The 22,555-nt window shown below is 41.8% G+C and overlaps 1 protein-coding gene across 3 annotated transcripts in view; it reads right to left on the reverse strand.

Annotated features, from left to right (window-relative positions):
- Nucleotides 1–22,555, reverse strand: part of GRAMD2B (GRAM domain containing 2B) — a 94,499-nt gene that overhangs the window by 45,579 nt on the left and 26,365 nt on the right. The window contains exon 1 of one of the 3 annotated variants that reach the window (XM_079779546.1): nt 15,085–16,016. The exons of the other annotated variants lie outside the window; for them this stretch is intronic. Within the exon in view, the coding sequence (XP_079635672.1) occupies nt 15,085–15,167 (83 nt within the window). The 5' untranslated portion in view covers nt 15,168–16,016. Of the gene's footprint in view, nt 1–15,084; nt 16,017–22,555 lie in introns of those variants that run through there. 3 annotated transcript variants of the gene reach the window in all.

Here is a 22,555-nt window from a genome sequence, read left to right on the forward strand (position 1 = left end):
CCCCTTATCTATGCAAGAGGTTCTTGCCAATTCGTGGAACAAAAACCTACAGAATTTTGTTCATGAGAAACAGCTCTTATGTAACAATACTTCCTACCCTCTCCTTGAATGGCTTCAGATATCAAACAAGCAGCTTAGAATAGGCATTGATGAAAGGTCTTTTCTAAGCTGGAAGGCCAGCTATTATTTTTAAGGCAGTTATCTGCAGAGTATGGTTTGCTCAATAGTGGGAGATAATGGCGAGGGTCCCTCTTTTGTAGTATACCTGAATTCCCATATCACAACCCCTGCATGCCTCCCAGCCTCCACCCACTATATTCCATCTCTATTTCTTTGAAATAATATTTGAAAAGGTTAAGCCAGGATTGGGGGTAAGGGTGTTGGAAGGCACCTCTATCTTTCACTGATGTGAGTGTAACAACACAAATGTATGAAGTCACTGGTGGCATCTTTCCATCACAGCTGATAGAAAGCTGGTTTTAGGGAGGAGGACAGCAGAGGGACTGTTTAGGAAAGTCACCGACTGTGTCAACATCTGTCAACATCGCCACTGGGACAGCAGTAGGTGACCCGGTAAAGGTTGTCTCTGGAGATGGAAGAGAAGACATGTGAAAGAGGATGTGGGAGGGCTCTACAGACTCAAGGTTTTGCCTGAAGAGGCTCTGTTTTCTTTGAACTAATTAAGGGGCCCCTTGGGTCAGGACACAAATAACCAGACTGAAATAACTCTTACCAAAACCAGGACTGATAACACAAACAAAGCTGAAGAACTTTTCTCTCCTTCGTGATGGAGAGAAAAGCTCATTTTAGGTGTGTTGGAGCCTTATGGCTTCTGGTAAGATCAGTCTGTAAACCCCATAAATTCGTGGTTCTCAAAGTGAGGTCTAAGGACCTTCTATGTCAGGCAACCACCTGGGGGTTGGGAAAGAGGGGCTTATAAAAATGCACTTTCTTAGCCCTATTACAGACCCTTTAAGACCTAAGTCTTATACCCACTCAAGTCTCAGAACTACTGAGGTGAGTGTGAACCAAGTCAAGATTATTGGGCCAAGTGGGAAGCCAATCAATCACTTTCGTTTCACCCAGCAATTTTATAATGAGTGGTAATTTTATCAGTAGAAACTAGCACTTCTGGAAAAATAATTCCCCCTAATGATGAATATATAATGCATGACATGTCTATATTAGTTAAATGCACTATCCAAAATCAAAATAGGAACCATATATGAGTTTTCTTTGGGAGCTACAATTACTGGTGGTTTTTGTTTTATTTGTTGCAATGATCGGTAGTTGTCAAGGTTACTACAACGGGGCTTCTTATAATCATAGATGTTAATTTATTTAAAAGTTCGTTTAAAAGAGGAAGGAAAAGGGACATTGGCTTTTGAGACACCAGTTAAGCACAATATTTAAAACTAGAGCAGATTTCAAGTAAATGTTTAGGGAGGGATTTCAAGCAGGAGGTTCACAAAAAAAATCTGGAAGTTTTATAATGCATACATTTGAATGCACCATGGAAATGGATAATGCATTTTAATTTTAAATAGGGTTTTGAATGAGTTTGTTTTAAAATTATGATGGATGTAAATACTCAGGTAAAGAAGGTGGTTGAAGAGGAGATTAGAGGTTAATGCTAAATTAAAATCCTACAGTTTGAGAATATATCATGAGTCTATCTTCTATCATTTATCTTTAGGATATTCTTATGTGCTTATTCTTTCAGAAGAATTTTAGACTCGTTCTGTAATGTTTTCTTATTGTCACTGAGGTCTGTTTGGTTTCACTGAACTTATGAATTAAAGAACACAGCTATCTTTATCATGTCAAGTTTTGCTTTTAAAGAAGGTAAACCTCTCCATTTAGGTTGTCTCCTTTAAGAGGTGCATTGTTTTACTTAAGACCTATCAAATTTAATTTCTGTGTATTTTATATTTTTCCTCCAATTAATTTTTAAAAATTTGTTATTGCTGGTAAGAAAAGTAATTGATTTAAAATTTATTTCTGGAAATCAGTCATCTTATTGAATTACTCTTATTTCTAATTGTTTTTGTATTAATTCACTTGAGTTCAAAAAATAAAATGAATTTTCACCTATACTCAGCATACAGAAAGTCCGACCTCCTGTGGGTGACCGTTGACCTAGCAGCATTTAATGTTCCTTATAGACTTCATCCTCTAACATACTGATTTCCTTTTCTTTGATACCTGGATCCTTCAGCGCCCACATGGATGACATCCAACAACTTGCATTCACTCCAGTGACCTTTACTTTTACTTTACATGTGTCATGGTCAATGCCTGGCTTTCTTCATTGCTCAGATGGCTTGATGCAGAAATGCTCCCCCAATATGACAGCTCTAACTTCCCACTGGCTGCCTAATCTTCTAGCCTTCTTGTTCCCACCCCTCACCACGTCCACCATGGGTGCTTTTGGCCCCAGAGACAGACAACAGTCCTTGATGTTTCCATGTTCAATCCCCGGGATGTGTTTCCTGAAGCAGCTCAGACAGTATATGTGATAGATCACCTTCAGTTTCCATGTATGCCAGTCTTTCTGCACTCAGCATAAACACAACAAGATCAGCTCAAAATCAACCTGTTTAACTTCTAATCCCTGGATTCTCAGCACTGTTGAGGGGGACAAGCGAGCCCTTACTGTGATGGTGTCTGTGCTGTCAGCTGGGCCCTTAGCATTCCTTGAACGTCATCCTTTCCTACTCCCTCAACTTGTATCCCAAACACTCTCCATGTTCCTGATGGGGACTGGGGCAGACCACCCCCAAATATGCCAAGGTGGCACGTTGATTTTTTTGAATTAAAATTACGTGAGAAACAGCCAGTGCAAGAACACTCTGAACCTCTTTCCTTTCCTTGATTTCTCCTGTTAATCTGTCTTATGTCAGTTTAATTTCTAGACAAGGCATATGAACCTAGGAGGGCAGAGGAAAAGATTTTCCTCCCCAACAGTTCTCAAGCTTCTAACCAAATACAACTCATCCCTCTGAATGAAAGGGGCCCTGTAATGACTTCGCTAAAAAAACGGAAAGTTGAAGTATTCAGACAAGTGCAAACACATATCTTCCCCTGACCTACAAGGACCTGTGTCTGCATCTACTGCATCTATACGTTTCTCTAGTTTCAGAAGACGACGTCTCTTTCTTTTGATGTTCAAGCCCATTTTATGGCACCTCTGGGCTTGTTCAGTTATACCATCTTTGTGCTACATCTTCATCTTTTCCCTTTCACCTGGCTTTTTCTCCTAGTTTACATATAGCCTAACATGGCTCTCTCATCTAAAAACCAAAACTTCCTTCAACTTCATTTCCTCTAGTTACCTTCCTCTCTTCCTTCACTTCTCAGCCAAGTCTCCTGCAGCCAGTCTGTATCTGCTCTCTCATTTCCCATTAACCCAGTCCAGTAGAGCCTGGCCTGTTTCCATTGCTCCACTAAAATTTTCTGGCAAAGTTCACTGATAATCTTTATATTGGTAAATGTTTAGGGTCATTTCAGTTCTTTTAATGCTGCTATTGGTAGAACCAGCCACCATTGAGTATGTCTTGAGATTCTCCTTCCTTTGTTTGTTTTTTTAATTTTGTTTTGTGCTGTTTATTCTCCACCTTTGTGGCCTCTTTTTGACCTTCAGCCCAACGTAGAATCATTCTAAGTTCTCTCTTTGATCCTCTACTCCTCGTTCCATAGGAAAATTCCATCCACTCTCATGATTTTAACTATATGATAAACCTATATGCTGAAAATTCCCAAATCTATTTTTCAGCTTAGACCTTTTCTGGTATCAGCAACCAATTCTCCAATTCTTCAGACTCCAACTAGGTATCCAACAATTCAATTCAATTCAATTCAATTCAATTCAATTCAATTCAATTCAATTCAATTCAATTCAATTCACTACCTGGAGTTAGCATAGACCCCACAGGTTCAGGGCTCAGTCCCACAAGACTGCCTCCACTTCAGACACCAGCTGCAAGTCCCAGGCCAACAGACTATAAATCAGGGGCTCCCACGACCTCCGCCACCCTCATCAGGTTCTATAATTTGCTAGAATGACTCACAGATTTTATGGAAATGCTTAATTTACATTTACCAGTTTATCATAAAGACTACAATTCAAGAGCAGTCAGATGGAAGAGACACATAGGGCAAGGTATGTGGGCTTGTGGAGCATTCATGCCTTCTTTGGATGCATTATCCTCCGGGCACTTACATTTGTTCACCAATCTCATCAAATCTTGTTCAAGCATTTTTATAGCACTTAATCTCCAGGCCACCTCCCATCCCAGGAAGGTAGGGGTGGGGCTGAAAGCTCCCAACCTCTAAACAGGATGATGACCAGCTCCATCCTGAGGCTATTTAGGAGCCTAACCCTAAACACCTCATTAGCATATACTCAGGGGTGATTAAAAGAGGTTATTTATGAAAAACAAGAGAGTCCAATCACTCAAGAAATTCCAATTTTAAGAGCTCCCTGCCAGAAATTGGGGGTAAAGACCAAATATATTTCTTCTTATAGAACAGACTTTTATATCAATTTTGACTTTTATAAAAGGGGCTCATCATTTTAATACCAAAATCTCCTTTTCCTCCCATGTTCTATGGCTTAACCAATGGCAACACAATCCACACAGCCTTCCTGGAGAGAAAAACGGTCACCTAGCTTCCTCCCTCTATCAATCCAATGCATCACCTGGTCCTCCAGTTTCATTGTCTTGACGTTTCTCAAACCTATTCTCTCCCCAGCTTTCCTACTAAAGCAATCTCACCTGTGTTGTCTCATGGCCATAATCCCTGCTTCCTGTTTTGTTCTGAAATCATCTTGAACCTTGTTATTGGAGTCATTTCTAAAAAAACCTCAAACCTGACTATCATGTTCCTGGATAAACCCTTCAGTGGATCCTTTGTCTTATAGGTAAGTCCAAGCTCCTCCTCAAGGCATAAAAGGTCATCCTCTGTGACCTTTCTCCAATTTACTGTTCCTGCCTCATGCATTGTTAGTCAGTATTATACATTTTATGTTCTAGTAATGTTAGTTCTCCACAGTCATCAGGCTGTTTCACATAAACTTCCTTTTGGCTATTATTTCTGGATAGAAATTCTCTCATTCTCTCTCTCATTCTCTCTCTCATTCTCTCTCTCTCTCTCTCTCTCTCTCTCTCTCTCTCTCTCTCGGAGGGGGGGGGGATGCTAACTCTATTCCTCCTTTAAGACTTAGGTATTATCATTTCCTTTAAGAAGTCTTTACTCAATCCCACACTGGGCTAGTTTCTCCTCCACTATTCTCTTTAAAATGCCTGTACATATTCTTATTTACCACAGTAGACTGAAATTCATATTTAATATTAAGATATTGCTCAAATTACAGTGAAATATGCTCTTATGTTCTTGAGGGCAGGGTCCATATCTAATACATCCTATTATCCTTATAGCATAGTACAGAGCCTAACAATAGTAGGCCCTCAAAAAATGTGTTAAATTCAACTACTGATGTAAATAAAAGTATTTTAAGGAATATAAAATGTGCTTTAAAAATGCTATAATGATTATTAAGCTGAAGTGGTAAGCTAGTATCCCTGACTTCATTTAGAAAGAAAAAGACTTGTTCACCTTCAATTGTATTTTGTATTCAAGTGCAATATATGATTATTTTCAGACCTCAACTATACCAGAAAAACTTGCAATTGTACTGTTAAAGAGTCTGGTCCCCATTTGTGTGATGGGTTTTACATTAAGTTATTTGATTAGACATTTCTACTATGACTGGTCCAGAAGGCACGCTGGCGCTGTCCCCTGCAGCCAAATGGCAAGGTGGGGTTGTCTGAATGCGACAAGAATGCTGATATGTATCTATAAATGCGTAAGAGGATAGCTTAGGTATGTTCCCGCGGCAGTCCTACCTCAAACAGGTATAGGTTTACCCAGGGAAAGAAATAAAAGAAAAAAAAAAAATAAAAGAGGCCAAAACAAGTAAGAAAGCAAGGATTCTATTCATATTCAAAACGCTTCCCTCAGTTTGTTCAGTCTGATAGAATTCTTTATACAAAGGCTACAGAGGAGTGCAGAGAAGTAGGGCAGTTTCTTCAAAGACTTGCACTCTTCATGTTGGAAGGGATCTAACAAATCAGGTCATTCAGCCCTCTCTCTTTACAGGGGAGGAAACTGAAGACCAGACAGAATGATTTCCCTGAAGTTTCAAAGAATCAGTAGTAGAGCCAAAGCCGGAAGTGAAGCAAAGAGAACAAAGCAAGGAGGAGAATCCTGAATGGGGGCTCCAGATCCTTCCCACTCTGCTCTTGCTGCCAGTCCTCCTGCCCCAACCAGACTAGCCACAGGAGACCCCTAAGTAGTCATCAAAAAATACGAATTTGAACTTTCAAGCATCCTATCCTTGTTCTTCCCTCCCCGAATGATTTTCTCCATCCAGCTGAGGTCAAGTACTTTCTTCCTCATCAACCTCACTTTAAGCATCACCTCTTAGCTCAGCTCACCTTAAGCAAAAGAATTGCTACATCTCTGTTCCCATTAGCAGCTGATAACTACTGTGGAATTCTTATCACTCGGCATTAGTTGTGTGTGTGTGTGTGTGTGTGTGTGTGTGTGTGTGTGTGTGTGTGTATTCAGCTCTCCTCTCCCCACACTGGCAGCTCGGAAAGGGCATCACACCCATCTCTTTAGCCTTGTCTTCCCAGCACAGAGTAAGCGGTAGGGAAATGCTTGTTGGATTACGCTGGGTTAGAGAAGAGTGGAGACAAATCACATAAAATTTATGGAAAAATACAGTACTAAATTAGATCTCAGATAAAATGCTATGGTAATAAATCCATTCTGACCCAAAGTCAAGAACAGGGAACAGGAAGATATGCTAGAACAAGCTGGTATGCTCAGGACTTACCAGTAAGTAGACCAATCAGTTCACCAATGTTAACTAGCCGGTGATTCTCAGACAAAACCCAAAAACTTCATGCTGGTAATCGATAGCTACCATGTGGGAAAGTCAGGAGTAGGGTCGTGCATACAATGACAAAACTATGATATGGAGGGGGCATCTGAAAAAATGTAATTTGTAAACACATTCCCACATCATGTGATGAAGAAAGACAGTACAAGCAGACTGTGATAGCTGAACCTTCCGTCTAAATTCATGTAAATTTTTTTTTTAAAAATTGTGCTTTCCATATTCATAGGGTACACTCCTCAAGAAAAAGACATCATGTGTGACATCTGCATCCTCAAATTATTTTTTTAATGCTTATAATATGCTCAACCCTACCTCGTTATGATATAAACATTAAAAAATGATTTTAGGGCAGGATGATAATTATTACATTTTACTCTTTCCATAATGAAGTTAAAGGTATTTAAACTATTCATATATACCTTATTCCACCAACTGAGGCTTCAGGCTGTTTCCAAAAATTGAATTTATTCTCAAAGGAAGGAGGTTTGCCCAGTTTATGATTACTCAAAGAACGGGCTCCAGGCTTTGAAAGTAACTCTGCAAGAAGAGTTTCAAAAAGATTTTGTGCAACTCCAGCATTTTTGGAAAGGTTCTTGGGTTCCTTCAGTGACTACTTAAGAGACAACACTCACATGTTTTTGAAACAAATCAGTCCCATTACTTCATCGAAACACTCTGTACTTGTGCAAAGCACTCTGTACTTGTGGTTTATTTTTGTTGTTGTTAATCCTCATCCGAGGATATTTTTTTTCCCCCCATTGATTTTTAGAGAGAGTGGGAGGGTGGGGGAGAGACAGCGATGAGAGAGAGACACATTGATTGGTTGCCTCCCGGACCAGGCCCGGGGATCAAGCCTGCAACTGAGGTATGTACCCTTAAATGGAATCGAACCTGGGACCCTTTAGTCCGAGGGCCGATGCTCCAACCACTGAGCCAAACAGGGCTAGGGCTGTACTTACGTTTTTAAAAACTGGAACTTATGAATGACTGTTGTGTGCAAATCACAGTGTAAAGCTGCAACTGAAACAATTAACTTCCCTTAGTTGTCAGGTCTGAGCACAGATAAATACAGACGTATCCAGAGAGCCACCGTGTCTGACTACTAGTATGCATAGAGAAAGTGCCAGTGCCAAGTGATGGCTAACGGTGCTCTCTCTGCCCTGTCCCCTACGGAACATTAGAAACCCTTTCAATGCTGAACTGTAGAATGGAAGTGAGTCTTAGTTTTGTGGTTAAGAAAACGGAAATGTACAAGTTAAGAGATCTACTCAAGGATGCGTGGACACTCATGGGAGTCACTTTGCCCTCTGTATCTTTGGTCCTCCTAAATCTAGTGAGGTTGCAGATGAGTTATTTTAGGAGGCGCAACACTTCAGCAGCTGTTATGACCTTGGGCAAGTCACTGTGTCTCCATGATGCATCACATGGGATAACAATGCCTACCTCATTACATGCATATATGTAAAAGCACTTTGAACAATGTCTATAAGCACAGAGCAATATTATCTCATTTCGTCTTAGCTCTGATATAGTTTCTGGAGCTACCTACTCTTTTTGAAAGAAGATCAAATCTCAAAATATTCCTTTCCTCTACTCTATTTTCCTATTGGCAAAGACCTTAAGTTCTTCATCTTGGTGATTGTTAACACTCAGCATGGTGCCCAACACAAAACTACTCAGTAACTTCAGTTGAGAACTAAAGCAAATGCCTCTGGTCATTATCAGTAAATTCTGGCTTTCTCCTAGCTCATATAACATTCATTCTTTTCTCATAAGCCTGATATATTGTGGTTTTAGAATTTGAGTTCATAACAAATATGATTTTTTGGTAAAATTTCCATAAAAGATTCTGATTAAATCAAAGGAAAGCATAAGAAATCTACCCACTTCATCTCAAAACCAGTCCAAATTTATATACTATTACAAAAATTCTGTAATATGTAAAATATGTCTCAATAGTGTAATCTGCATCTTGAGACATCATGTCCCATTATGAATGCAGGGACCTGTGGCACACGTGGAATGACCAATGAGAGAGCGCGCATATAAATTAGCTCATCTTAGGGAATGCAGTTTATGCTGGTACTGCTTCGCTTCTAAGGGTAAAAAAACCGAAGTTTGGATAAAAATACTTCCTTTAGGGAGAAAGAGTAGTCATTAAGGTGACTGTGGAGGAGTCTCTCTCCATCGCCTTTGCTTTATGCCATTTGAAAATGTGTTTAGTGCCTAAAACTGAGCATCTAAAGCATTAGAAAGATGTTTAAAAGAAGGGTTCCATTGGGCTTTAGCAAATGGAAAAAATACTCAGCCATTTGAAAATGAGGAGCCATGAGATAAAAGCTCAGTGCCAGGAAGAGGATATGAAATCAGTGGATCGCAGATGTAATAACATGCAATTAGTAAGAAAGATATAAACAAGCCAGCAGGTTAGTTCAGTAGCTTTGGCATGAGACCCTTTTAGCGTAAACTAAACACCAAGACGCCATGTTGGGTTCATGGCAATAGTCAGATGCCCTCACAAGTGCCCTCAGGCTGAACTGATGGAACGAAGGCTCACTTAATGGAACATTGGTGCTACTGCAGTTTAGGCCTTTTGAATGTTGACTATTTACTTTAATTACCTTAAAAAATATATATATAGATTTCAGAGAGGAAGGGAGAAGGAGAGAGAGATAGAAACATCAATGATGAGAATCATTGATGGGCTGTCTCCTGCATGCCCCCTACTGGGGATTGAACCTGCAACTTGGGCATGTGCCCTGCAACTTGGGCATGTGCCCTGACTGGGATGGAACCATGACCTCCTGGTCAATGGTCAACCACTGAGCCACACTGGCCTGGCAAGTTTAATTACCTTTTATGCCAGCCTCCCACCTCTACCCCACAGCATGTCTCAGATCCTCACAGTGAGGATTAACATAGCTGCGGTTTATGGAGAGTTGATGTGTCAGGCACTAGGCAAAGTGCATTTCTTACATTTCCCATTTAATCTTCAAAGCAAGCCTATGGGAAACAGCTGACATCAGCATTATCCTTTCCAGTTGATTGTACCTGAGAGTTAGAAAGGCTCAGTAACTTGCCAGAATCACACTTCTAGGAGACAGGAAATCCTTACTTTCCTAGAACCTACATTCTTAACTTTACGTACTACCTTAATAAATAATTTTCTCTGAAAATAATCTCTAGAACTGACTTGGTTCATTGAATTTCTTTTCAAAACATTTAAGCCAGCCTTAGCCAGTTTGGCTCAGTGGATAGAGCGTCGGCCTGTGGACTGAAGGGTCCCAGGTTCAATTTCGGTCAAGGGCACATGCCAGGGTTTCGGATTGATCCCCAGTAGGGGGCATGCAGGAGGCAACTGATTGATTCTCATCATTGATGTTTCTATCTCTCTCCCTCTCCCTTCCTCTCTGAAATCAATATATATATATATATATATATATACATATATATATATATATATAACAAAACAAAACATTTAAGCCAGAACATACTTTATTTTTCTCCATTGTTTCAAACTCCTCCATTGATTATTTTACTTTAATATAATTTTTATACTTCAAATCTATTATAATTTTTTCTTGCTATCCCAAATTTCATATTTGAAAGTGCATGGGTAATCTGTAAGTTAGTGACCTGACAATTAAAAATTTTTAAATTATGTTACAAATACACACAAACTGAAAGATAAATAATACATATTATAGAGATCCTTTTGCTAAATGGGCATTTCCAAAGTTTGCAATTACGTAAGCACTAACAAAATCAAACTATATTCAATAATTACGTTTTTGCTCCTCTTGCTTCCAATTCAAGATCCCAATTCCAACCCTTATTCTGCTTGTCAAGTATCCCCAATATACCATGTACAAAGACAGGATAATAAATGCTTTCACTGCACGTAATTTATTTTTACTTGAATTCATGATTTAAAGTTAAAGGATGCCCCTAAAATTGTTATTACGTCTTGATAATACTAAAGAACTTCCTTTCAAGGTAAATGTTTATGTTGCCCACATCTACCTTCTCTTTCTCCATATGTATAACAATTGGGGTTGAACACATTTCTAGAATTCGTATGTTCCAAGTTATTAAAATTTAAATGTTAAAAATTCAATTTGCATGTTATGTATAATGTAATTCATTATTTGAAATATGAATTAAAATAATTTTGCCCAGAAATATATCAGCATTAGATTTAGATATTTTTAAAAAAATATATTTTATTAATTTATTTTCAGAGAGGAAGAGAGAGGGATAGAGAGCCAGAAACATCGATGAGAGAGAAACAGCTGCCTCCTGCACAATCCCCACCAGGGATGCGCCCGCAACCAAGGCACATGCCCTTGACCGGAATCGAACCCGGGACCCTTCAGTCCGCAGGCTGACGCTCTATCCACTGAGCCAAACCGGTTTCGGCAGATTTAGGTATTTTTGAAACTGATTAAAAGTAACTTGGCTATTACTAAATCAGATCCACAGAGCCTCTAAGAAGTAAAAGTGCATCTCATAAAATGTGTGTCAAAAAAGTTAGAATTGTCTATGTACCAGGAACATAAAATTCAGAATGAAAAAGGTAATGAAAGTGGGGGAAAAACCAGTATCTCAAAAGGAAATAAGTTGCGAAATGACCAATTCTTGGTAAGAAAAGGGGTATCAAAATGCACTTTGGTGATCAGTAAATCTGCAGCCTCACTTCTACACAAAAATGAATCACTAAGCCACAGCTCTCAGGCAAGTAAATGTACCTAAAAACTCCACCTGCTACTGGCAGAAAACTTGATTAAGACATTTAAAAAGAGTGGAATTTCCCTGAGATAGTTCAGCTGAATCTCAGCTATAAACATATTATATACCTTAATTAGGGGGGATGGGGTTTCAGCTCCCCCAACTCACCAACAGGTGGTTATTGAAAGTAATTACTTGATAGGTCCTCTGAAAAATTCAATAAGGGAAAATATGTTTGGAGTTTGCAATCTATTTAGAGGAAAGCTGACTAATATACAGTAAACTAGTATGCGAGTTAGCAACTTCAGTGTTCTTATTTGTAAAATGGAGATAATGGTATCTACCTCATTCTGTAGGGAAATGAATGTCAAGTGTTGATCACACTGCCTATCACACAGCAAGCGCTCTCGATAAAGGACAGCTGTCACTACCTAGGAGGCTAGGTGATGAGTCCTACTGGGTGTTGTTAGAGATGCAGGGGAGCGGGGAGAAGTAAGCCATAGAAAATGTCCTCTGGGACACCTGAACTTCAACAATTTTGAGCTGAGTGACTATTAACCTAAGTTATGAAGTTCAAAACAGAAGTTAGACTGGGTTTCTAAGTGTAACAGTTTGGCTACACAAAATGATTTCAAATAGGGAATTATCATACACGTATATCACTGTGATAATGTATCGACCTCCCGCTTCAACTTAGTCTTCTGTTACCAAAGCGAGTCTAAGAGCTCAGAGGAAGAGAGTACCTACAGTCTCCAGTAGGCCTGGAAATGGCCACTTTGTAGGGGAAAACAAACAAAAAATCTAATACACAAAAAGAAATTTAACAAGGACTGCCAATGGGATAAACATCCTAACTGTGGAGATTGTAATAGGCCAAACTTTTTAATAGCATCTCGTTTGTGTGTGTTATGTGACAGGACCACCCAAGTCCCTAGGAGTGCAATACTATACCAGTGTGCCTCCTCTCACAGCTGCTCTGGAAGTTCCAGCAGAGCAGATACCCTGTCACAGACATCCTTGTGTTCCCCACCATTATTGAACATATAGTAGGTATCCCTTTATTTGTTGAACTGAAATGAATTTGAAACTGGCTGTTCCAAATGAGGCGCTATGTTGGGACCTTGAAGCTTCAATGCTTATCATCAACAAAAGTATTTTCCCAACATCTAAAGCATTTTGAGTTAAGAGAATTAGTCCAAATGCTATAGTATGTTTTTCAAACATTCAAAACAATCTCCTTAACTGGGTCTCTAGATGACTAGGAGTATGAAGATTTGGAAACTCAGTAGCTGTTGCATAGACTTGAGTCATTCTACTTTGTGTAACTACACAGTTTCAAGTCCTGGGTTCCAGTCTTGCTTGTGCCACTTAACACTCCCGTCACCTATAAACGTCTATGAAATGGTGATACGACTATCCACAATATCTCTTCAGAGAAGTAATGCATATAAAAGAATGACTAAGTGCAAAGGAAATAGATAACATTTGAGAGTTCATTTTTTTTTTGTTGTTGAACTTGAATTTTTAAAAATATGTTTTTATTGATTTCAGAGAGATGAAGGAAGAGGGATAGAGAGGTAGAAACATCAATGGTGAGAATCATCAATCGGCTGCCTCCTGCACGCCCCCCACCGGGGATGGAGCACGAAACCCGTGCATGTGCCCACACTGGGAATTGAACTGTGATCACCTGGTTCATGGGTTGACGCTCAACCACTGAGCCACACCAGCCGGGCGAACTTGAATTGTTAGCAGAGTTAGGTTTTTGTTTTGGGGTGAGAAAACAAAAGCATTTTGTGAAGGTTATACCGATAGCAAGTTTTCTCCATCATTGATTTGTACATAAAGAGTAAAGAACATCAGCTTAAGCTGACAATGTTGGGAAGGCCAAGGAGAGAACAGACAAAGAAAGCGACACTGGACAAGTATATGACCAAAGTCTTTGAAACAATAAATGAAAGCAGCTAATAAAGCTATTCTTCCAAAACTTTAGCCCCAACGTCAACAGACACACAGATGAAATATGCTTTCATAAACACAAGACTTTATGTGGAACCAGGCTGTGAATTTTAAAAATTAGTAAATGCTGAAATAGTGAATGATGGAGATCGAATCTTCATCAAAATAACGTATCATCTTCGCCAGGCCGAGTGGCTCAGTTGGTTGGAGCATCCTCCCATGCATCAAAAAGGTTTTGGGTTCAACTCCCGGTTGCGGGTTTGATTCCCCCTGGCCAGGGAGTGTACAGGAGGCAACTGATTGTTTCTCTCTCACACTGATGTTTCTCTCTCTTCCAAATCAATAAATCTATCCTAGGGGGAGGATTTAAAAAAAAAAAAGAAAAAAATTATTTATCATCTTTTTATATTAGTATCAATAAAGCATTTTTGGTACCTCCAACAGCTTGGTACCATTAAAAAATTGGGCTTATTTAGATATATCTTAATATATATCCTATTCAGATATTTATCTTAACATCATTTAATTATGCTAAGCAAATGCCGAAAGATTCTTTTCCTTCTTAGAGGAATGTCTGGGAATAACAATCATGTAAATAATCATGCTTCTGGGATTTAAAAAAAAAAAAAAAAGCTGTGCAGGCAAAGACAAGTTTCATTACAGAAAGCTAATCCCTGTGACCAAAATATTTGAGTTTTCAGTTTCTTAAACCAGAAGAGCGTGTAAGTCAAACAATGTGCAAATCCTATTATGCACAGTAATCTTCTAGGAGGAGTCCCAACCCAATATTAGGGGTGTTTTATTAGATATTCATTGTACTCCTCGATGCAGCTGCTACACCCTCTCTCTCTTTGGTTGTGTTAAGTACCCAACCAAAGGCAGGCAGCCTGGGAGGGGGAAGATAAAGCATATTTCATGTTTTCCACTCTTTCCCACTCCCTTGAGGGGAAAAGAGTGAGGGACTGGGGGGAAGACACCCTCCAAGTCTAAATCCAATGACGAATACACATCCCTGTGAAATTAACGACCGGTCACATCCACAGACAGCTGCATCTTCCCCCGCGCCAGGAAGAAGTAGGACAAGTGAAATAAATGTCAGCACTCTGTTTCTCCACAGGGCTGAGAGATCCGAATGGGCTCCGCAGCCCTCCCTGGGGGCTCACAAAACACCAGTCTTACTTTCGGCTCCAAGAATTCACACCCCCACCGGACGGCGAGCCACAGCACCTTCCCGCAATGCTGCCGAGCCTTTTCTCTACGACGGAACCGGAGGAAAAAGAGAGATCGGGCGCCCAGAGAGCGTTCCAGCCTCAAGCCCGTCCGCGTAAAAGTTGCCCAAACTCTTTCCACCCCAAACTCGCCCCTGGCACGGAGGTCGGGGCGGCGCGCGTCCCCCCGCCGGCGCCCGGGCGGCTGAGCATACTCACTGGGCTGAGCCCACTCTGCTCTCCCTCTTCCCGAGCCCTTTGGCAGCCTTGGCGTCGTCCACATCTTGCTGTAGCTCGGTCATCGGGGCCGCGGCCGGAGGGCACCTTCAGACCGCCGCGCGCCGCCGTCCCGCCTCCGGGTCCTCCTCCCGCGGCGGCCGCCCCCGGGGGCGCAGGCCCAGCGCGCCGCCCCGCGCCTCCCCCGCGCCCGCCGCCCCGCGCGCATCCAGGCCGGGCCCGGGCCGCCGGCCGCCAACCTGGACCCGTTCGAGCGACCGCGATTGGTCCGAGCGAGCGGGGAAGAGCCGCGAGGGAGGGAAGGGGAGGGCCGAGGCGAAGGACAGCCTCCTTCCCCACCCCCGGGGCGGAGGGAGAGGAAAAGGAAACCTGTTGAACTAGTCTTTCTTGGGGAGGAAGCTAATGGGCCCAGCAGGTGAGACATTTGCCTCGGAGGGCACCACACTCTGTATTTCAGTTCTTGATGAGAGGGGCTTTTTAAAACCCGCACTGTAACTAGGGGGACTGGAAAGTGACCAGCCAGCTGTAGGCACAGGAAATGGATACGACGGAGTGAGGCTCTCACACGGATGCGCTGTGTGGGCTGGCTGTGTCCTGGCCTAAATTATTCACATAGGATATGGCCTCGTAGAGGAGCGCTTCCCAGGGCCTTAAACAATAGCTTAGATCAACAGCAAAGGTAATAAGAGGTGGTTGTCTTCACTGGTTGTCTGGTTGACCATTCCTAGTTCTGTGGGGGAGAGAAGCTTTCATCCAAAGCTCCTAACAACTTATTTTTTATGCACCCAACCAATACAATGAACGCCTCCTCTTCCCGCCTCTTGGTGAGGTTTTGACCTGCTGGTTTTGTCTGAAGCACCATTTATTCACTGGACAAATTTTTGAGAGCTGCAACGTTCCAGGCATTCTTCTAAACATTCCCTTATATAGCAAATAACTTATGTGTTGTTGGTTTTCAAATCTGTTACAGAGTAGTTGAGGGTAAGAATAAGTTGTGGGAAGCCCAACTTTTCTTTAAAACAATTGTAAGTGGCAATAGTAGAGCATGACATGGCTGGGGGGAAATATTATTAACTCTTTGCTCTGGGGCTGCAGTCCTTCGTTTTTCTTTTAAAATTAATTTTAGACTTAAGAGTAATTATAAAGACTCTGCAACCATAGTGTTTATATAAATGTATATATGTGTGTGTGCATAAAAGAAAAACCAGCCCTTCTAAATAACCTCAAATGTTTTGGAGATGCATGTCCTTCAAAACTTATCAATAAGTTTTCTTATTTCCTCTTCATTTACTAGCTTATATCATTAGAAAACAGAAGTATATTTTTATAGCCTCCTTGATCCAAAATTGATTCTCACAACACTTGACAAATAAGTGAATGAAAAATGTTTATGTAAAAATTCTACAAATATTCTCTCATGTTTTCCTGTTTTTTTCTTTTTTTGTTTGGTTGGTTTGGTTTTTTGTTTCCCCGACCACTGAGCCCCTCCTGCAGGAGCCCATCTGGGCCGGCCGGGAAGGCTCTGGAAGCTTGGAGTCCATGCTCTTCAGTACCCATTGCAGGCTTTTCCTGGGAACATTATGCCTTCAGCCTCCACATCCTTTCTCTAGCTCCACCCCCTCCTCAGGATGGGGATCGGCTTGGAGTTTAGAAGAGGTTGTCACCCTCCCAAACTCCAGGTACCTACTCTCTCCTTAACTCTCAGGTGCCCTCCACGCTGTCCCCACTACAGAACTCAAGCCAGAACTGACTTTTTCTGCCCTCAGGTAGTTTTTTTCATTGCAGTAAAATATATGTAATATTTATCATTTTAACCATTGGTATAATTCAGTGACATTAAATACATTCACATTGTGTGTAATCATCACGACTATCTATACCCAAAACTTAAAAAAACACATCCCCAACATAAACTCTGTACCATTCAACAATAACCTCTATTCTACTTTCTGTCTCTATGAATATGTCTGTTCTGGGTACCTCATATAAGTGGAATGAGACAATAGTATTTCTTCTGTGTCTGGCTTATTTCACTAAACTTCATGTTTTCAAGGTTCATCCAAGTTGTAGCATGTATTATTTATTTTTATGCTAAATAACATTCCATTATATGTACATTTGTTTACCAATTCATCTGTTGATGGGTTGTTTCTGCTTTTTGGCTACTGTGGCTACTTTTTGGGTAAAACTACCAATGAATGGAATTGCTGGTCATAATGGTAGTCCTATGTTTAACCTTTGACAAACCATGGTCAGGCCTCTTTTACTGCATGAGTTAGGGCAAGTGTTCCCCAGCATGGCTTACAGCTCAATTAATGAGCGCTTAAATTGCCCTGAAACCTGTTCTTTAGTGTATGGGATGAGGACTTCAATAGTACGATCTTAAGTGAGAAAGAAGGGGCGGGGGGGGGGGGGGGGGGGGGGAGTAGGAAGGAGCCTGTGGGGAAATGCAGATAGTCCTTTCCTAGAGTGGGGAGGAGTTAGAAAGGGGCAAGTGAAGTACATTATTTTACATAGTGACATTTGCCTAAAGTTAAAAGACATTGTGAACCAGCTTCCTAATTTGTTTATTCTTGGGGTTATTATACAATAAAATGGAGTGCAGTATTTAAAAGGCAGCAGCAGGCAAACGGTAAGAGAAACTTCATTGTAGTGTGAGAAAATAGAGACTGAACATTATGTCTAAAATATATTTTCGGAGGCTCTTTGATTTTGCTCCAATAAAAAAGACACCTTTGCCTTTCTTCCTCCAAGCCTGTGGGAACATAATTTCTTATTTCTAATATCAAAAGTAGTCCCAGCTGACATTTTCTTGCAGTTACTGAAGCAGACCAGTAGAAAATGCCTCCCTAAACCATCACTTTTCAGGAGGTAGGGGCTTTCTTTTAATAGCTTAAAATATTGATCAAACATTGGTCTCTTTTTAAGATTGATCAGATACGCTATGCATCTGTCCATAGTCCCAGTGGCAGAGTTCAAATATGAGTTTGGAGATTTGAGTGGAGCTAAGGTTGTGATGTATAGTTAAGTAGTTACCTAATTTATGACACGTGACAGATTATGTACTTAGCTATAATAATAAAAGCATACTATGCTAATTAGACCGGATGTCCTTCCAGACAACCTTCTGGACAAAGCCGGGACTTCAAGGGAAGCCTGGGTCCCGGGTGCCTGCCAGTGGCCAGAGGGACGCCGGTGCTGGCAGCCAGGGGAAGGAAGGCCTACTCTTTTTTTTTTTTTTTTTTTTTAATATATTTTATTGATTTTTTACAGAGAGGAAGGGAGAGGGATAGAGAGTTAGAAACATCGATGAGAGAGAAACATCGATCAGCTGCCTCCTGCACACCTCCTACTGGGGATGTGCCCGCAACCAAGGTACATGCCCTTGACCGGAATCGAACCTGGGACCTTTCAGTCCCCAGGCCGATGCTCTATCCACTGATCCAAACCAGTTAGGGCGGAAGGCCTACTCTTGCACGAATTTCGTGCATTGGGCCTCTAGTTAGCCAATATAAATGCACGTAAAGTGTTGTCACATGCCTATACTGGTAATGCATATTGTCTGAGGACATGTTTTAGAAGATGATGCTCTTGTCAAGATGGAACCTGGAAAGCTCAGTAATAGTTTAACTATGCATAATATTTCATACATCAATGTCATAAGTCAATTCCAGGAACACTCATCACATTATCCCTGTTTACAAATTAAGGTCAATATCCAAAGGAGGAAATGGGAAAAAATTGAGAGTTCAGAAGATAGCCATATATGGTAATACTGAAGAACTTAATTATAAAACTTTAAAAAACATTGTAAGAATGAAAGTTGAGAAACATTACATGAAGGGGACCTTTATTGAATAATTTCTGTCAAATGTGAAAGAAAGTTTCCCAATGAATAAACATTGGGATGGGATTCTATAAAAGACTGTGGAAACTTTGAAAACAATACTTTAAAAAAAGCAAATAGGCCCTAGCCAGTTTTGCTCAGTGGATAGAGCATCAGCCTGAAGACTGAAGGGCCCCGGGTTCGATTCTGGTCAAGGGCACATGCCTGGGTTACTCGCTCAATTCACAGTAGGGGGCATGCAGGAGGCAGCCGATCAATGATTCTCATCATTGATGTTTCAATCTATCTCCCTGTCCCTTCCTCTCTGAAATCAATATAAAATATATTTTAAAAAGCAAATAGAATAGTTCTGCACCACTTTTTTCCAAGCCAAGTTATACCGCAGATGGGGAAATCTGAAACATGTACTCTATCTCCCTCCAGGGAAGAGGCAAGAACTAAGCTTAGCACCTGTGTTGGGAAGAATAGGCAAGATGGCAAGGGCTTACTGGTCTAGGGACAGATGGTAGTTGGGAAACACTAGAATAAGTCCGATTCTATGAGAAAGCAGAAGCAATACAAACTCTTCTAGTTCAATATGTATTTTTTAAAAAATTAAATAAATGATGACATATAAACAATAAGTTAAAATCTACCCCAAAGTTTTAAAATATATGTCTATTTTCTGTATGGTGAATGTCATAGATCATAATATGTGAAGTGGGGAGGCCTCTGAGACCATTCATTAGTGTGATTTTTTTCCCACCAGATTCTGAGGGAATCCAGGGCTCTTTGAGCTAGTGAGGGCAAGAGCTGCATTTGAAATAAGGTCTTCGGATTCCACTGCCTACTTCTAACCACTACTCCAGTATACTAACTGCTTCAGTTAGACGCCTTCCGTTCTGTTTTAGTTTCTGTATGAGGATAGGGGAAAGGGTTGCCTGCCACACACTAAACAAAATTTAAAAATTCAATCCTTACTGTCATTCTTCAGAAAAGAGCCTGAGCTTCAGAGAGCTTAGTGATTTGACTAAACTTACAGCGTCCCATGAGGATAAGGACCCAGCTTTCCTGACTTCTAGGGGGGGTGCTTATAGGGGTGTAAGAGAGTGAACAGAACAAAGCAAGGTTTGTTAATGTCAGAGACAAATGACTTATAGGGGAGAGAGGTGTGTGTGTGTGGGGGGGGCGGTGGCAGGGGGGGGGGGGAACCTGGCACCCTCAGATACATATATCACATTATTAGGGAAGGAAGTGGTTGAATATAGAGCTGTCTTCAGAGCTGCATTTTGGCAGTTATCTATTGCTGCATAACTAACCACTTCAAAGCTTGGTGGCCTAAAACAGTAATTTTTCTCTCTCTCCTGGTGTGATGGATTGATGGGGCTCGGCTGGGTGGTTCTTACTTGGGAGTTGCCCATGCAGTAGCAGCCAGATGGCACCCTGTGGGGGGAGTCATTTGAAGACTCAGCTGAGCTGGCTGTGCACTCCTCTCTCTGGTGCTTCAGCTGGGATGGCTGGGAGAGCTGGGCACTCGCTGAGCATTTTAGTCTCTCCACTGGCTAGCTTAGGCTTCCTTACAGCGTGGTGGGCTCAGTGTAATTAGACCTTTGACTTGGTGTCTGGCTTCCTACACAGCATGTGTTCCATGCAAGGCTTTCTATGAGGGAGACGTGGGCATCAGGCAGCTTCTCCTCTGCTGCATTCTGTTGGTCATAGGTGAGCCACTGGGCCAGCCCAGGCTCAAGGCAAGGTGTGAATACAGGAGTGTAGTTCACTGGGGACCGGCTTTGGAGCCCAGCTATCACAGTGCAAGTAATAGATTCGGCCCTCAGACTATAGGTATTTGTCCTGGGGCATGTGGGTCCCTGGGCATTTTCTAGCAGCTCTGTTCTAAAGGCATGAGATACAGAAGTGAACAAAACAGACAAAACCCATTCTGCAATGACTCTTGTGTTCTAGTAGGAGAGAGCAAACATGTAAAAAGCAAGCGCAGAACACAGTTTCAACAGATAAGAGACCTAAAGAAATAAATCAGAAAGCCAGGGAGAGGGAGGAAGGCCGGTTTCACACAGGAAGGCGAGGGAGGCCTTTTCGAGAGGGGACACCTCGGCTGAGACTTGAATGAGGGGAAGGAAGAAGCCACGTGAGGTGTGATCACAGGGCTTGGCAGCCAGAGGGAGGAGGGTGGAGAACTCGAGCAGGACGGAGCTTGGCATACCCTGGGGGCAGCAAGACGGCCCTGTTCTCCACTGTGCCTGGAGCATGAGGAGGGAAGAGAAGGTCGGTGGGAGACGGCCTCACAGAGCTGTTATCTTTGTCCGTTTGATTATTATCTGGCCTCTCTTACAAGAATGGAATCTTCGCAGAAACAAGGGGCATGTCTGTCCTGTTCACCGCAGTGCTGGTTCATGTTAGACGCTCAGGAAATATTTGTTGAAAGAGTGAATGAATGTGTGGCTGGGTGGTTTTTTCCAACCACTGCTTCTCAGCTACACTCCCTGGAACTCTAGTTGACCTGAGATATTCTAGTGTTGAATGCGATTGGTCTTTTTGTGTGACTTGCAGGGGAAGGGGAAAGGGTGAATGAAAAAGAAATATAACTCACATGCCTTCACCTCCACGCCCCCAACTAAAAAAAGGAAATCTTTGGCTCATGCTCCTCGTCACTTGTCTGCTAGCTGACGGCAAGTGCTGGAGATCGGGCGGCGAGGCCCATGACTCCCAGACGGTCCAGCTTCCAAGCACATCCAAGAACCGCTGTTTATAACCCACAGGCAACACTCTGAAGTTATGGGGTCTCTCGGGTTTCTCAGAACAGCAGACATAGTGACTTCCTCTCCTTGTTTGGGGAATTGATGATCACGTCGCCCGAGGAGGACTGGTCTTTCTCCTCACACCCTGGTCAGGCACGGGCTGTGTTCCTCCCGTGGATGTTTGGACAGTGCAGTCGGCGCCGAGCAATCAGCACATGGTTTCCAAGCAGTTACAGTCGTAGTCAAGAATTGTTAAAGTGGTTTCTGCAAGTGACAGTTTTCTTTATATCACGCATTGCATACTTTTTATTGTTTTTTTTTCCTGATTTTTCATTCGTTTTTGCATATTTTCATTTTATTACTCCTTCTTGACAGTTCCTATTAGCATTTTGTTACCTTTTCTTCCATTCTGTCCTCTATGTAGCACTATTCATTGGTGAAAATTATCCAACAAATAAGCTGGCAAAGAAGGAGCACAGGAGAAGGGAATGCAGAAAACACCTCAGGCAAAGAAAGTTTTTCTATTTCTCGAAAGTAGCTTCACAATCTTTTGGTTGAATCATAAATATATCCTTCATTTGAGACAAACTGAACAGCTTGTCCACGCTTCCTTTTTTCCCTCCCTCCCTCCCTCCCTCCCTCCCTCCCTCCCTCCCTTCCTCCATCCCTCCCTTCCTTCCTCACTCCCTCTCTCCCTCCCTCTATTCATCCCTCCCTCCATCCCTCCCTCCCTCCCTCCCTTCCTTCCTTCCTTCCTTCCTCCCTCCCTCTATTCACCCCTCCCTCCATCCCTCTCTCTTTCCCTCCCTCCCTCTCTCTCCCTCCCTCCTTCCTTCCCTCTCTCTTTCCTTCCATCCCTCTATTCATCCCT

This window comes from Cnephaeus nilssonii, assembly GCF_951640355.1.
Source record: "Cnephaeus nilssonii genome assembly, chromosome: 2".
Classification (NCBI taxonomy): Eukaryota; Metazoa; Chordata; class Mammalia; order Chiroptera; family Vespertilionidae; genus Cnephaeus; species Cnephaeus nilssonii.